The following is a 15626-nucleotide window of genomic DNA, read 5'->3' as shown; positions in this document are numbered from 1 at the left end:
AATAATTAAATACAGAAAAGATGCCTTTACTAAAATTCAAGCATTCAATACTACTAAATTATATAGCCAATATAAGGTCACTGAGTTCACCCGAACATTATTATTTACAAAATAATAATTCATTTACCGGGCTGAACCTTATAACGAAAATAGTAGTAAATTAACTTGGTTTTTAAATATATATATATATATATATATATTTAAAAACCAAGTCCATAGATCACTATAACCCTGTTTACCATCAGAGCCGTATATTTGTTTCTTTTTGTTTAGCCGAGTTCACATAAATCTTCTCTAATAATATCAAGCTAATAAAATTATAGCACTCAAGCCAACTAGATAAGACAATGTTTTACCAATTTTTAAGAAATGCGTGAATTGCAAAATTAAAATTTTTCAGATAAAATTAGAATCTGCACAAGTTCCCACTACTAGGGCACTAAGCAAGAAGTCGGTGATACAAGAACGCAGGAAGTCCACTCTTTATCCACAACCACGTGTTCGACAACAGCGAATACCTAGATTTGTGCCAGTTACTGGTATGATATTTGATTGTATATTTTAGAAACTACTTCCACACGCCGACTCCTTCGCAGACCACACAAGCAATGATACACGTTCTTACTCTCCTATAGCTTTCGCATCACTGACTATCCATTCATTCTGTGTGTATGTACCAGAAATTGCCTGTATCTATGTATATATTGATACAAATAACACATATACCTGATACAACTTTCTCAAAGTCGATCAAATCATAAATAAAATATTCCTTTTCCATATGCTTATTTAAGGACGGAGGGAAGGGGTCAAGTGGCCGTACCTACCCCAAAATCGTCTGGCACCCGCCTCAGGATCCGCGTAGAGCTTTCAGCTATATACGAAAATATTTCTCATAGAGCATAAATAAACATGCTACTTTATTAAGGATCCTACCCCCTCCCCTAGGGTGAGCAAGGATTGTTTTTTTTTTAATGGGTGATTATGGGAATGGTAACCCCGCCCGCACTAACGGTAGACGCTGGTGGGCTACCAGTGAGGGATAATAAGTGAGAATAAAATGGCAGGTCAGTTAGCCCATCGTTATGTATACACCTGGAATTCACCACGACGGTTTCCAGGGGACACCACGTGGAGGTCGACCTGACAAGGTATATTGCTAGCAATGGGATTGGTAGTTCGCATTACTAACAATCCACCCCCCGGACAGGGATTGTTAGTAATGGGGTTTGACCTTTGCCCTATTGCTGGCACCTATCATCATTCACTGGTGCTCCGCCAGTGTATATCGATAGTACAGGCGGGGTTAGCAATCCATTATCACTCCCCTCCCTTCTTCATACTCCCCTACCGCCTAAAAATAATCTTAATTTTCGGTTCAATAATTTAGGTTTTAAATCAAAATAACTAATTTTGCCACGATTGAAGTAAATTTTTTATGGACCAAATTTATATTTTGTTTAATTATTAACTAAAAAAGAATATATAGGTTACATTATACTATACATTATGGTATACTGTATACATATGTTACTAATGCAGATTTTATATCTCCATATAACATTACAGAATCACAGCCACTAGTTGCCTCGTGGGAACTATTGAAACCAAGACCAGATCAAGAATTTTCGAACCTCGAAATTGAAATACGAGATCGACGCATTGAAAGGTATCAAACGTTGTCGTCCTAACAAAAGTAGATAGGTCATCAGGTATCATTTAATTCAAAATATTACACAATATTATTATTACCGATTAATTTCATTCTCTTTAAAATATAAGTTTTAATTTATATAAATCTATCAATATTACAACCATTCTACCTATCAGTGTATTAAATTAACGCAGTAATTTTTTTGTCTCTATGATTAGACACCTCTACGAGCAAGACATGCTGCTAGCAGATGCCGAAATCGCAGTACAACAATTCGACTCACGTTTGCGACAATTGCAACGCGAACGAATTCGTGTACAGGCACGAGTATTATTTTCTGATAATTTTCTGTAAACTGTAAGCCGAAAAACTATTATTATTCATAGCATGTGGAAGATTCAATATTTATAATTCTCTCTATATTTACCTTCATGTCTCCATGCCCTTCGAATTGATAGAAAAAAATTCCTTTGTTTTTATAATAACCTGTGGAGCTATTTTTTGAAGTTATAAAACTTTTTAATTAAATTTGCTTTAAATTAAGAATGAGCTTAAACTATAATAGTGTGCACCTGGATTGCCTGCGCTTAATTAGCAGTGTGCTGGGCTTGCCATCTCATATTATAATTTTTTTCTACAGGAGCATAATCAGTTGCTTGAATTGCACCTATATCAATTACATAGAGAGATGAACGTTTTGAATCGTTTCGAAGCTCATGAAGATAAACTAGCCGAAAGGGTTTATGTTAAACTTATGCAGGTAATATAACCAGCTACGCAGAAATAAATTTCATTTCTTAAATATTCTTTAATAATTGTTATATAGAAAACAATAAACAATATTAAATAAAACAGCTTTAAGTTTTTTCCTATTGAAAATTTAAATCATATCACTATTTACTTTTATCCTGACACTACATTTATTTTTAACATTCGTTTATCTTCTGATATACACAATGCTTTTGGATACACTGATTTGAATTCACTTCAAAATATTGTAACTGATTTTTTTTTATATACTTAAAGCCATAACTAGTATTTAAAATCTAAGATAATAAATTAAGTGATTTTATATATTTAGAACTTAACAAAAAAATTAGATATATTAGAAATAGTATTTCTAATACATCTCCTATTCATGTTCAAGGTTCGAGGTGTACAGGATCAAATAATGGACTGCGAGCACCGTATTGAAGAACATTTTGCCAATAAAGAAACCTTGGATCTCGAATGCCAAGAGCTGCAGAGACAGTTTAAACGTCTCATCCAAGATAACAAGTTCGCTGACTTCCTGCGGAGAATATTCAAGAAGAAATACAAACCGCCTCGAGATCGCGATGAAGATGGTTAGGAAATATTCCAGTACCTATTTAAATAAAATATACTTATATCTATAAATATTTAAATAGAAGACTAAGTTAGTCATATGCTCAATTCACATACTGTAGTTTTCAATTTTGTTGTGATACTAGAGAGAACTAATTTTATCGTATAATTTATTATTTATTATATTCATAAGTATGGAGGTCCATTTGGTTGACCTAGGAATAGTTAACTAAAAATAATAATTTAAATCAATACATGTTATTCTTGTTGCAATAATGTTGAATGTTGCAATCTCAATATTATTTGACCGCCCTTCATCTGTTGTGAACTTATTTTCTCTTTCAATCTATTTCTGATTGTACTATGTCAAACAGAGTCTTCTGAATCGGAGTCGTCATCATCATCAAGTGAAGAAGAGGATGAAGGCAGTTTAGACAGTCGCGACATTGGTCCTATTCGACTTGATCCCAATATATGTCCGGAAGGTTGCGACAAAGACGTCTATGATAAAACTTACGAATTAAGGAACATCAGGTCAAAATCATTAACATTTTAATATTCTACTTGCTACCACGCATACGTTGTTTGTGAGATTAAAACTAATCCTGTGTCTCAAATTATTATAATATGGGTATTATTTACAACTTTATATATTCACAAAATTACATTGTAACCGTGAATCATCATGAGACATCATGAGACATCATCATGAGATATCGTGATTTTTTATATGTTAAGATATCTTTTTGGAGGGTAGTTTAATAGTTTATATTAAGACGGGTGGAGGGATTTGTTCTTTTTTCAATAAACCAGTTAGTAACTGACTGCATTGTTTCACTGACGTTACACTGGCGACGAGTAAAAAAAAAAACAACGATAATAACTATAATTAACCGTTTTAAGTGTAGGGGAGAGTCGGGTAGCCCCGGCCGGCGGGTACCCTCGGTCAGTGCTAGTTACAGGAAAGTTCGCACACATACATGCACAAGTGTCACATCCACACGACCGCAGCACCATTTAGCCGTATATTCATATCAAACGCGCTGCGACTGATGTGCGAACAACACGTGACATTCGTTTGTTTAACAGTACCTATACTTTTGTGTGCGCCGTTTACTTTTTGAGTGCGGTTATTGGTTATACAATGTAAGTACTTCACCATAGTATATTACTAATTCTGTAAGTTAGTCATTATAGTTAACAAATTAGGTAAATACTTGACGTTGTTTTTATTGATATTTCCTATATGAATAAAAACATAGGATCGAGGCGGTCGGGTACAATCGGACACTTTTTTGTCGGGTACCCCCGGACATTTCTTTTATGACGAAATGTTTAGTTTCTTGGATTGCATAGTGAAATTAAGAAACGTGGTAGTTTCACCATGTCTGTTTGTCTATGCATCTCTATGTTACAGTCTTTTTTTATTACAATGTTGAGACAAGTGTATAAAATCTTGTGTCTTTTGCAGATAATGCCAAAATTCAAAGGAAGGATTACGCCTAGAGGAAATTGGGACGAAAATAAAATGAAACAGGCTATAAGATGTGTACTGGAAAAAAAGATATCGGTGAGAGAAGCAGCTGAGAGATATGATGTGCCGAGAAGCACCCTTCAGGATCGGATAAAAGCTGTCGGTAGTGGACAAGAAGCACAGTTCAAGCCAACACTAGGGAGATATGAACATACCTTCTCAGAAAATCAATCACTGCAATTATATAACCATGTCAAAGACCTCGATAATCGCCTGATGCCGCTGACCAAAGTAGAGTTTTTGAAATTGGCATTTCAATTTGCAGAACGTTTAAAAATACCTCATAGGTTCAATAAAGAAAAGAAAATGGCCGGCAAAGATTTTTATTATAGCTTCATAAAGAAATACCCAGATATTGCTCTCAGAAGTCCAGAGTCAACCAGCATTGCAAGAGCCGTTGGGTTTAATAAACCACAAGTCTATCGGTTTTATGATCAGCTCCACCAACTACAAGATAAATACAAATTCCCTGCCTCCAGAATATACAATGCTGATGAAACGGGGGTCTCCACTGTACACAAGAATGAGAAAGTTATTTCTACTAAGGGAAAAAAGCAAGTTGGCAAGTTGACTTCTGGTGAAAGAGGACGAAACATTACATTGATGTTTGCTATGAGCGTGTGCGGCCATTTTATACCTCCACTTTTTATTTTCCCGAGGAAAAGGATGGATAAAAATGGTCGTTTGATGATTGGAGCTCCACCAGATAGCATTGCTATTCCACACGAAAGTGGTTGGATGAATGGTGAGATATTTTTAATGTGGCTCCAGCATTTCAAACAGCACGTACAGCCTTCGAAGGAGAACCCTGTCCTTCTGATTCTCGATGGACATGGAAGCCATAAAGAGTTGGCAGTGATAGAATTTGCTCGAGCTAATCACATCCATATGATTAGCACTCCACCACACACAACACACAAGGTGCAACCTCTGGACAGGGTATTTTTCAAGCCGTTTAAGTCTGCATTTGGTTCAGCAAGCGCAATGTGGATGAGACAAAATCCAGGGGCTAGGATCACTGATTATGACATCGCTGCTTTAGTCAATTCAGCTTTCGTTAAGGTAGCGAGACTAGAAATAGCACAGAATGGGTTCAAATGCACAGGGATTTATCCATTCAATAGGGAAATTTTCAGTGATTTGGATTTTTTGCCATCATTGATGACCAATATTGAACAGGAACCAGCTTTTTCTGAAGAGACAGTCGTGGGATCACAGTTATCAACTAGTTGCAATCAGCAGAAATCCAGATGCTGCAATCAACAGTCATCCTCTAGTGGTACCCAGCAGCCATCCACAAGCTGCACCCAGCAGCCATCCACTAGTTGCACCCAGCAGCCATCCACTAGTTGCACCCAGCAGCTATCCACTAGTAGTAACCAGCAACCATCTACCAGTCTTATATCACACCCATCAGCCAGTGGCAATACGCAGCCATCATTTATGCCCGCATCAACGTCAGAAATTACAGAATCAACTGCACCTGCTACTGTAAATGAATTGCTTAAGCAGTTGTCCCCTCTTCCATGAGGATGCATCCAAGAGGCGTCTTGCAGCGCGTTCACGAAAAACACAAAAAAGTGAGATTCTGACATCTTCGCCCTTCAAAAATGCGTTGGTAGAGAAAAAGGCTGCGACCAACACAACCAAGGCTGCAACCAATAAAACTACAACGAATAAAAGAAAGGCGGCAACTAATAAAATGAAAACAAAGAAGAATATTCAAAGTTTGACTCAGCTAGAAAGAGACCACGATACAGAATGCATCATTTGTGGAGAAACGTTCGAGGAAGATTGGATCCAGTGTCATAGATGCAAAGACTGGGCGCACGAAGCGTGTGTGGATATTGATCCATCGCTGGCTTACTACTATTGTGACGTATGCAAGGCTAAAGAACGATTTGGTCATCAGTAATTCTATGTCCGGGGCTACCCTCCAAAAATTATTTTAACAAATATTGAAGACTGCTTTTGAGACTTGATTTAAGCTAATATAATAAAACTATCAGTTTCTAACTTAATTAATATTATAAGATATATGTTTAGTTTAAGTTAAAGTTTAAAAATAAATGTTTATTTTGGTTGATTTTCAAGATATCATGAGTTTTATTTATGTGGCCGAGGCTACCCGACTCTCCCCTAATTGTGTTATAAAAAGTTGATATTAGTGGTGAACATGCCCGTGGGTAAAATAGAACCGTTCGATTTACATACCAAACAATGGAATGCATACGTGCGACGTGTCAAACAATTTTTATTGTGTAACGAAATTAAAGAAAATCTGAAAGTCGCGACATTAATTACGTTAGTCGGTGAACCCACCTACAATCTCATGTGTGATTTGTGTGCACCGGCCAACCCAGAAGATAAAACGTTCACGGAGCTCGAAAAAATAGTGGCAGACCACCTCGAACCACAACGTTCAGTGATAGCAGAGAGACATGTGTTTAGGTTGAGACGGCAATCAATAGGTGAATCGCTGTCCGGATACTTGCAAAATTTAAAACATCTAGCGACGACCTGCAATTTCGGGTCGATGCTCGAAGAGAATCTTCGAGATCAGTTCGTGTCCGGTCTGAGCAGTGATGACATGCGATCGCGTTTATTTGCCGAAAAAGACATAACATACAAAAAGGCGGTGGAACTAGCTCTGGCATTGGAGGCTGCTGATAAACATGCCGAGGCGAGCGCTACTCATGGCGGTGCGGGCGGCCGGGACAGCGGCGCGGGCACCAGCGCGGGCGCAGGCGGCGTGTGGGCGCGCGGCGGCGGCGGCGGCGGCGGCGGCGGCGGCGACACCGACAGGCCGACCGACGGCCTGCACGCGGTGCGCAGCTCGCGGCCCGCGGGGAGCGCGGCGGCGGCGAGCGCCACTTGTTGGCGGTGCGGTAAACCGCATCGAGCAGATAAGTGCCGTTTTAAAAATTATTCATGTGATAAGTGTCAGCGTAAAGGTCATTTGAAAGTGATGTGTAAGACGTCAGAGAATAAAAGACACAATTTCATCGAGGATGAATCAGACAGTGATTTATATAATATACGGGTGATGTCTTCCGGAGACAATCCTTATTTTGTGGACGTTATTATAGACAATAAGATAATTAGATGTGAAGTCGATACCGGTAGTAAGATATCTGCAATCAACGAACATTATTATAGAGATTTTTTTACTCATTATCCTTTACAAAGCGATCATATTAAATTGTGTTCATACTCTGGTTCGACTATAGAACCTATAGGTTATATTGTGGTAAACGCGTGTATTAATAAAATTACTCAAAATAAATTAAAATTATATGTAATAAAAAATGGTAGTCGCCCACTGTTAGGGAGGAGCTGGATTCGTAGATTCAATATTAACCAGTTACATATTAATAGTATTTGTGAAAGAGATGATAGCGAGTTCCGTACTAATATTGTAAATCAATTAAAAAAAGATTACCCACAAGTATTTACAGATAAGTTAGGCACATGTAAAAAAACAATCCGATTACAGTTAACAGACACGGAACCGGTGTACATGCGGGCGCGACCGGTACCGCTCGCGTTACGCGCGGCGGTTGAGCGTGAGCTGAACCGACTGCAAAAGGAGGGTTCTATATATTCCGTCGAACATTCCGATTATGGAACACCTATTGTACCAGTAATTAAACAATCAGGTGAAATTCGTATTTGTGGAGATTACAAAACAACTATAAATCCTAAATTAAAAAGAGATCATTATCCCCTGCCTCGGATAGAAGAATTATTTGCTGCCTTAAGCGAAGGAGAAGAATATTCGAAAATAGATCTCACCACTGCCTACATGCAGGTCCCGCTGGAAGAGGACTCCCAAGCGGTGACTGCCATATCCACGCATCTTTGTATTTCGACGTACACCTTATGGTTTAAGTTGTGTACCTGAAAAATTCCAAAAAATCATGGAGGAGACCCTACGCGGTCTTCCGAATACAGTAGTGTTTTTATACGACATCTGTGTCACAGGACCCGACAGGTACAGTCATATACAAAACCTGCGTGCTGTAATCAAAAGATTAGCTGAAATGGGCCTCACTATTAAAATTAATAAATGTTCTTTTTTACAAACTAGTGTATCGTACTTAGGTTTTGTAATAGACAAAAAAGGGTTACATCCAGATTTATCAAAAGTGGAAGCCATATTGAAAGCACCACAGCCAGATGATGTAACACAACTAAAAGCTTTTTTAGGACTAATTAATTATTACGGAAAATTTATTCCGAATTTGAGCTCCTTCCTCCATCCTTTGTACCAATTATTGAAAAAGAACTCACCATGGAATTGGAACAAAACATGTGAGAAAACGTTTCAGGAGGTTAAACAATTTCTGTCTAGTGACAAAGTTTTAATTCATTATAATGCGTCATTGCCTTTGTTACTATCGGTAGATAGTAGTAGCTATGGACTAGGGGCAGTTTTAGCGCATAGGTATCCAGACGGTACCGAGCGACCGATCAGCTGTGCTTCGCGAACACTTACGAACGCCGAAAAGAATTATAATCAATTAGATAAGGAGGCATTGGCTATTTTGTACGGTGTGCAAAAGCACCATCAATTTTTATACGGCCGATCATTTGTATTAAAAACGGACCATAAGCCATTGACATACATTTTTGGTTCAAAAGGAGGTATACCACAGACGGCGGCGAGCAGGCTGCAACGATGGTCAATTAAACTAGCAGCTTATGATTTTGAAGTAGAATATGTGAGCTCTAGGAATAATAGTAACGCAGACGCCTTATCTAGGTTACCACTGCAAGGGGAATTAGGTCTAAAGGTGTCAAATAAAACCAATACAATAGGCAAAAATAATGAATCACATTATTTAAATTTAATAAATGAAACTTTGCCAGTTAATTATAAAGATATAGCTGTCGCAACTAAATACGATTCATTGCTGTCAAAAATATATGGTTACATTATGTATGGTTGGACGAATGTAACTTTAACGGAATTTGAGAAACCTTTTTACAATAGACGGACGGAACTATATGTGGAACATGGGTGTATATTATATAAATATCGTGTTGTAATACCGAGTAAATTACAACAACAAATATTATCAGAGATACATGAAGGTCATTTAGGGGTGATCAAAATGAAATCAATCGCCAGGAATTATGTTTATTGGCCCGGGATAGACCTCGATATTGAGAGGGTAGGACGTGAGTGCGAGGCGTGCCGGAATGTCCGTGATGCCCCACCGCGGTCCTCACTGCATCCTTGGGAGTTCCCTGCGGCACCATGGCAACGATTACATGCCGATTTTGCACAATTGAATGGAAAGTACTATATTGTGGTAGTCGATGCCAACTCAAAATGGTTAGACGCAACACTGTTACGTAGTACTTCAGCTAGTGACACTATTCAATATTTTCGTAATTTATTTTCAATATTTGGTTTGCCTTTACAATTGGTGACGGATAATGGTCCCCCATTTCAGAGTCACGAATTTAATGATTTTTGTAGAAAAAACACAATTAGACATTCTACTTCATCACCATATAGACCACAAGGTAATGGAGCCGCAGAAAACTCTGTAAAAACAATAAAAAAGCCTTAAAGAAAGCTATTTATGAAGGAAAAGATTTGGCCCTAGCATTGAGTCGATTCCTCTTTCAATATAGAAACTGTGAGCATGCTACGACTGGTGTGGCACCAGCAGTCGCTTTACTGGGACGGCGATTACGTACTAGATTAGATGCGGTGCGACCTAATACTAGTGATATCGTTAGACAGGCGCAAGATAAACAAATATTGAATGCTGGCGGGGTAGACAGAACTTTTGAAGTGGGAACTTTGGAAGTGTGTTAGCAAGAGACTATTCGTCGCAGGGGGACAAATGGACCGAAGGCCGGATAACGTCTAAAACAGGGCCAGTCTCGTATACGGTTCAGTTAAATACTGGAAACCCTTGTCGTAGACATTCAGACCAATTATGGCCTCTAACACGTAATAGGTTCTCAATGTCAGGTTCAAATAGCAACGAAATATCAGATAGTACTAATAATCAGTCATTTGATAATGATATTCAACAAACACAACAGAAAAGAAATAGCTCGCACAGTCCGATAATAGGTGAAAATGAGAAACGGGAAGAAAAAGGGAATATGTCAACCAATGTAAAGAGTTTAGAGTTTGAGCAACAGCCACCATTAGATCAGGGTAGTGATCGGGCTAGGCGCGCGCATGAAAGAGAATTACGCAAACAGGGGATGGAGATATGAGCCAATTTCTAGTAATACACGTATATGTTATGTGCGATATATTGTGTTTATTGCTTAATTTTATATATATTTATAAACTTAAGATACTAAGATTATATACCTATCGTTAATATATGCAACTATGTTTTACATTAAGTAATAAACGGATTATATAAACATAAAAAATGTTACCACCACGGATAATAGTTGTATTTCAAATTAAGTTGAGATAACAGAGATATTCTCATAAAATGTATTTTTGTTCTTAGTATTTAGTTGTGTAATTCTTTTATTTAACTTATGTATCATTACCGTATAAACAAACGATTGTCTTAAATTAAGTGGGGAGAAATGGAGGGTAGTTTAATAGTTTATATTAAGACGGGTGGAGAGATTTGTTCTTTTTTCAATAAACCAGTTAGTAACTGACTGCATTGTTTCACTGACGTTACACTTTTGTTTAAGTAAAACTAAAAGGACCACTTCTATTCTAAATATTCTAATTAACTTTTGCCTAATAGCATAGGGGGAATGGAATATTAGTAATGCCAGGACTACCAATCCCGTTGCTAGCAATATACCTTGTCAGGTCGACCTCCACGTGGTCCCCCTGGAAACCATCGTTTTAAATTCCAAGTGTATTCTCATCATGATGAGCTAACTGACCTGCTCTTTCAGTCTTATCTATCCTCCCTCACTGGTGCCCCACCAGCATATACCTACCGTTAGCGCAGGCGGGGTAACCATTCCATTATCATCCATTAAAAAAGCTAATAACATATGTAGTGGACCTACACAAATTGCAAAAAATAACAATATTCATGACTATTAAAATTGCAAAATAACACATTGATTTTACTAAGTAATTAATTCAATTACCACTTTACACAGTTTTCCAAATATTTTGGTGCCTTAACGACCCAATCGGTCATCGTAAAATGTGATAAATACTGTGAGATGCAAAAAAAATATAGACTACTGTTCATCCCTGTCAATAGATCCTGATTACGCGGATTAAGTCACGGGTAAAAGCTAGTTAATAATATTGATTCTTATATTATATATATGTAATTTTAAATTAATTGATAATTTAAACTATTTTTTAGACATAAACATGAGCAAGAAATGTTAGAACAAGACCAGTTAGTGGAACTTTTGAAAAGGGACATCGAAGCTCATAATAAAGTGAAGCGTAAACTCAGCGTGCAACTCGATAAGAGGAAGAATGAACTAAAAGAATTCATGGTAAGTGAATATTGCTTTTGTGTGTGTATGTCTTAATGTGATTTTGTTTTTCCCTTTTTTCGCTGCCGCTTAAAATCCTATTGTTTTAAAAGGATTTCCATATTCTCTTTCTGTTTTTTTACTAAAACCTATTTTTACAAATTATTTATAAAGTACACTTCTATCAGGTTGCTTAAAAAATTATAGAATTAAGTTAAAATTAAAATTATCTAAATTCATTACTACTTATAAACATTCTACTACTACTTATAAACATGACAATTTGTAAGTATTAATGGATATATTACGCAAAAACTACAGAACGGATTTAATGAAATTTAGTTAGTGGATAGATTATATTCTAATTCAGAATATAGAATACATTATAATGTCTACTGATTTACGCAGGCCAAGCTGTAGGATACACCTAGTACAACATCATTTTGTAATGAATGCATACACTTCTAAAATTCATTTTCAAACTTCATTTAATACATTTCCTCGTAAATACTAAAAGTACTTTACTGTAAACTGTGCTAAAAGTTATATATTGTTATTATTTTATAAAATAAATAGTAGTAGTTAATATTTTCTACTTATCTACAACTTTAATTCAGATGGAGAAACAAAGTTGCTTGAACGACGTTGACCAAGTAATAGTACTCCGGTATGATCAGATCAGAGCATCTGCATTGCGCGGGTGCACTGGCCCCCAGGGGCTGTCAAACACTGTAGTATTTCCCGAACAAATGTTAGCAAGATTACGCAAACGCGTACTCGAGTTGCAGGATGAAATTAAACAACAGAAACAGAGACAAAAGTAAGCTATCATTGCACTAATATAAAATAATGAATCTGCAAATACTACCCAATTATACATTAAGTAAAATGTTTTTCTTTTTTATAGACCATAAATTTTGCCATAGACAAAAAAAATTATAAACTAAGTCTAAACTAAGAAAAAATATTATTTGTATTGTCTTCTATCTCTTTCCATTCCATGTGACTTTTAGAACACAATAGAAAGAGACAGAAGACATACATATAACATAAAATTGGCAACAACTGATTATCCGCCACCCATTACCCCGGGTGCTTTAACTCTTTCGAGGGATATGGTGTAACATGCTCAAGCTCTTTTGTTACATTATACATAATAAAAGAGTTAAACTTAAAGATAAAGATTACAGTAACTATAAGGTTCATAAAATTAATACTTATGCATATTAGATGATCCATACGGATTTATAAATGTAATGTATCATTCTACTTTACTTTGGATAAACTTTGAACTTTGAAAACTGAACATAAAGATCGTTATGGTACTTTTTTTATGGGTGAAAATGGTATGGTAACGGTAACTCCGCCTATGCTAATGGGATACGCTGGAGCACCAGTGAAGGCTGATCGATGAGAATGAAAACAGGCCAGTTAGCCCATCATGATAAATTCATCAGGAATTAACCATGATAGTTCCCAGGGGGAACCCCGAGGAAGTCGTCCTGGTTGGGTATATTGCCAGCAATGGGATTCTTAGTCTCCATTACTAACAATCCCTTTCCCCCTCATTATGGTACTAGTGGTGTACTATCTCGATTAAAATCCGAAAGACAAGTTCGAATATAGACAATACACGTAGTCCAATTATCGCTCACAGGGTCAACCGCACTCACTTATTCCGCATGAATGTAGACCTTCGCGAGATGGAAGCGCAAGCGCAACAACTTCGTGCGCAAATGCGCGACGTACTGACGCGTAAGCTTGGGCGGCCGCGGCGCGTCGACCGGACACTCGACGACCTATTGCGGCAGATGGCCCGCCGGCACAAGTTTTCAGCTACTTTAGGCGCACTGCCACAGATTTTAGATCAGTTGCAACAGTGGCGGGTTTGATATTCAATTTCACTATTATATTTATCTATTAAATTAATTCATAACAGTACTTTTTTTTAAATACAATTAAATTTTTCTTAGTTTCAGGGTATTTACAATTATACTAATGACTGAAATTTGGAAATATCACCCACTTGTCTATCATTATTCCAGAAACGTCACAGTGAACTAGAAAAGAAATATTTACAAGTACTGAATCATTATTCTGAACGTTTACGACTTGCTGCTGCCTTGCAAGCCGATGTTTTGCCACAAAAAGTAAAGAAACTTTTAGATTCTTTATATATCTATACTAAATATATTTAGCTATCAGTCAGTAGACATTGGAATTATTATTTTTTGTCTTATTTACACAGCCTCAAAAAAACCCATCAGTTATGGTGGGAGGTTACAATCCAGAACAGTATCAACGCGATGTTGTACGCCTACGTATCATCCGCTCTCAACAAATGCAACAGATCAAGGTAACTTCTGATTACTCATATTTAACTTATGTTCATATTATTTACTTCGCTATCGCCTTTCTACCATATTCATTTTGGTTATTATATAAAACCTAGGCACTACGCGATGAAATCCAAGATCTTCGATTGAAACCTCTATCACAGACCACTCCGCCACCCGTATCCGCTCAACCGGAATCCGAGCGCTCTGAGATATACCTAAGTATGATTCCTCACGTCAGTAGACAACCGAAACGTAAATACTTCCCAATGTGAGTAAATTAAATCTAATTACTACATTTACCTACGAATAATACTTAATGCATAAGCCGTGTGGCCCAGCATAGAATAGGCCACCCCTTCCCGTGGGTGTCGTAGGAAGCAACCAAGGGAACTTAATGGTCGAGGGATGGGCAGCGGCATTCCTCTTTAAACATCACCAAAGCCTAATTGCTGTTGCCAATCTGCCTGTCATGCGTGGCAACTACTGATAAAATCCCTAAAAGGATGAGGCCTGTATTCAGCAGTAGACAAATTAGGGATGATATGATAATGATGAATACTTAATGTATCAGGTGTGAATATTGTGACGATCCGCTGTACTGTGATAGCTACGTTACTTTGCATGAGGATTGGATTTTTAGTCGGATCAATTTCCGATTCAAATGTTTCTAAATAAGCTAGATCTGAATATTTAATGTTGTACACTCTGATGTTCGTTACCTGAGTTTTCGTAACACTTTCTTACTCAAAGGTTAAAAATTTTTTATTTATTTATTTACACTTTATTGCACCAAGTAAAAACAGAAATAACAAATACAGTAAATATTAATGAGAAGTGATACAAAAGGCGGCCTTATCGCTAAGCAATCTCTTCCAGACAACCTTTGGGTAGAGGACATTGAGAAAAAGACAAAAAGTAGGTGGCGCACTATTATATAAATATTATCATATACAAACATATATAGATACATACATACATATATACACATACATATATAATATATACACAATTAAATATATACATAACATACACATACTTAACAGCACATATACAACAGAAAAAAATGACGAAGGAAAACGAAGAGAGAACACAGGAAAATAGTACTAAAGTGAGAGGTAGTAAGATTTAACAGAGGTTTATTGGGTAATATTAGGTAAATTATTAGGCACATGTTCGCGTAAATATTACAGCTATGGGTATTTCTCTGTAAGCTCGTGCAGGTCCCATACAAATGCTGTCCTGACAATTATTTTTGCCATTTGCCAAAAAACCGTGTCGTATTTCGAAGAAAATTAACTATTATTTTAGTTAGATAAGGAGGCCC

At 37.0% G+C, this 15626-nt stretch overlaps 2 protein-coding genes across 2 annotated transcripts in view; both read left to right on the top strand.

Annotated features, from left to right (window-relative positions):
* The window catches only part of LOC113512538 (cilia- and flagella-associated protein 44), a 41307-nt gene that overhangs the window by 18656 nt on the left and 7025 nt on the right, over window positions 1-15626 (top strand). The window contains exons 25-36 of the mRNA XM_052900230.1: window positions 401-539; window positions 1570-1669; window positions 1873-1975; window positions 2295-2414; window positions 2802-3000; window positions 3355-3514; window positions 11846-11984; window positions 12581-12783; window positions 13621-13849; window positions 14009-14113; window positions 14212-14319; window positions 14416-14570. Of these exons, the coding sequence (XP_052756190.1) occupies window positions 401-539; window positions 1570-1669; window positions 1873-1975; window positions 2295-2414; window positions 2802-3000; window positions 3355-3514; window positions 11846-11984; window positions 12581-12783; window positions 13621-13849; window positions 14009-14113; window positions 14212-14319; window positions 14416-14570 (1760 nt within the window). The remainder of the gene's footprint in view (window positions 1-400; window positions 540-1569; window positions 1670-1872; window positions 1976-2294; window positions 2415-2801; window positions 3001-3354; window positions 3515-11845; window positions 11985-12580; window positions 12784-13620; window positions 13850-14008; window positions 14114-14211; window positions 14320-14415; window positions 14571-15626) is intronic.
* On the top strand, window positions 3890-6541 carry LOC128201900 (uncharacterized). The gene is made up of 2 exons (XM_052900260.1): window positions 3890-4126; window positions 4452-6541. Exon 2 carries the CDS (start codon window positions 4455-4457, stop codon window positions 6042-6044), a length of 1590 nt encoding a protein of 529 aa, XP_052756220.1. The 5' UTR covers window positions 3890-4126; window positions 4452-4454; the 3' UTR covers window positions 6045-6541.

This window comes from Galleria mellonella, unplaced genomic scaffold (genome assembly GCF_026898425.1).
Source record: "Galleria mellonella isolate WM207_F2 unplaced genomic scaffold, CSIRO_AGI_GalMel_v1 utg64, whole genome shotgun sequence".
NCBI lineage: Eukaryota > Metazoa > Arthropoda > Insecta > Lepidoptera > Pyralidae > Galleria > Galleria mellonella.
The sequence above is the reverse complement of the archived record's forward strand: the minus strand, read 5'-3'. Positions and strand labels throughout refer to the sequence as shown.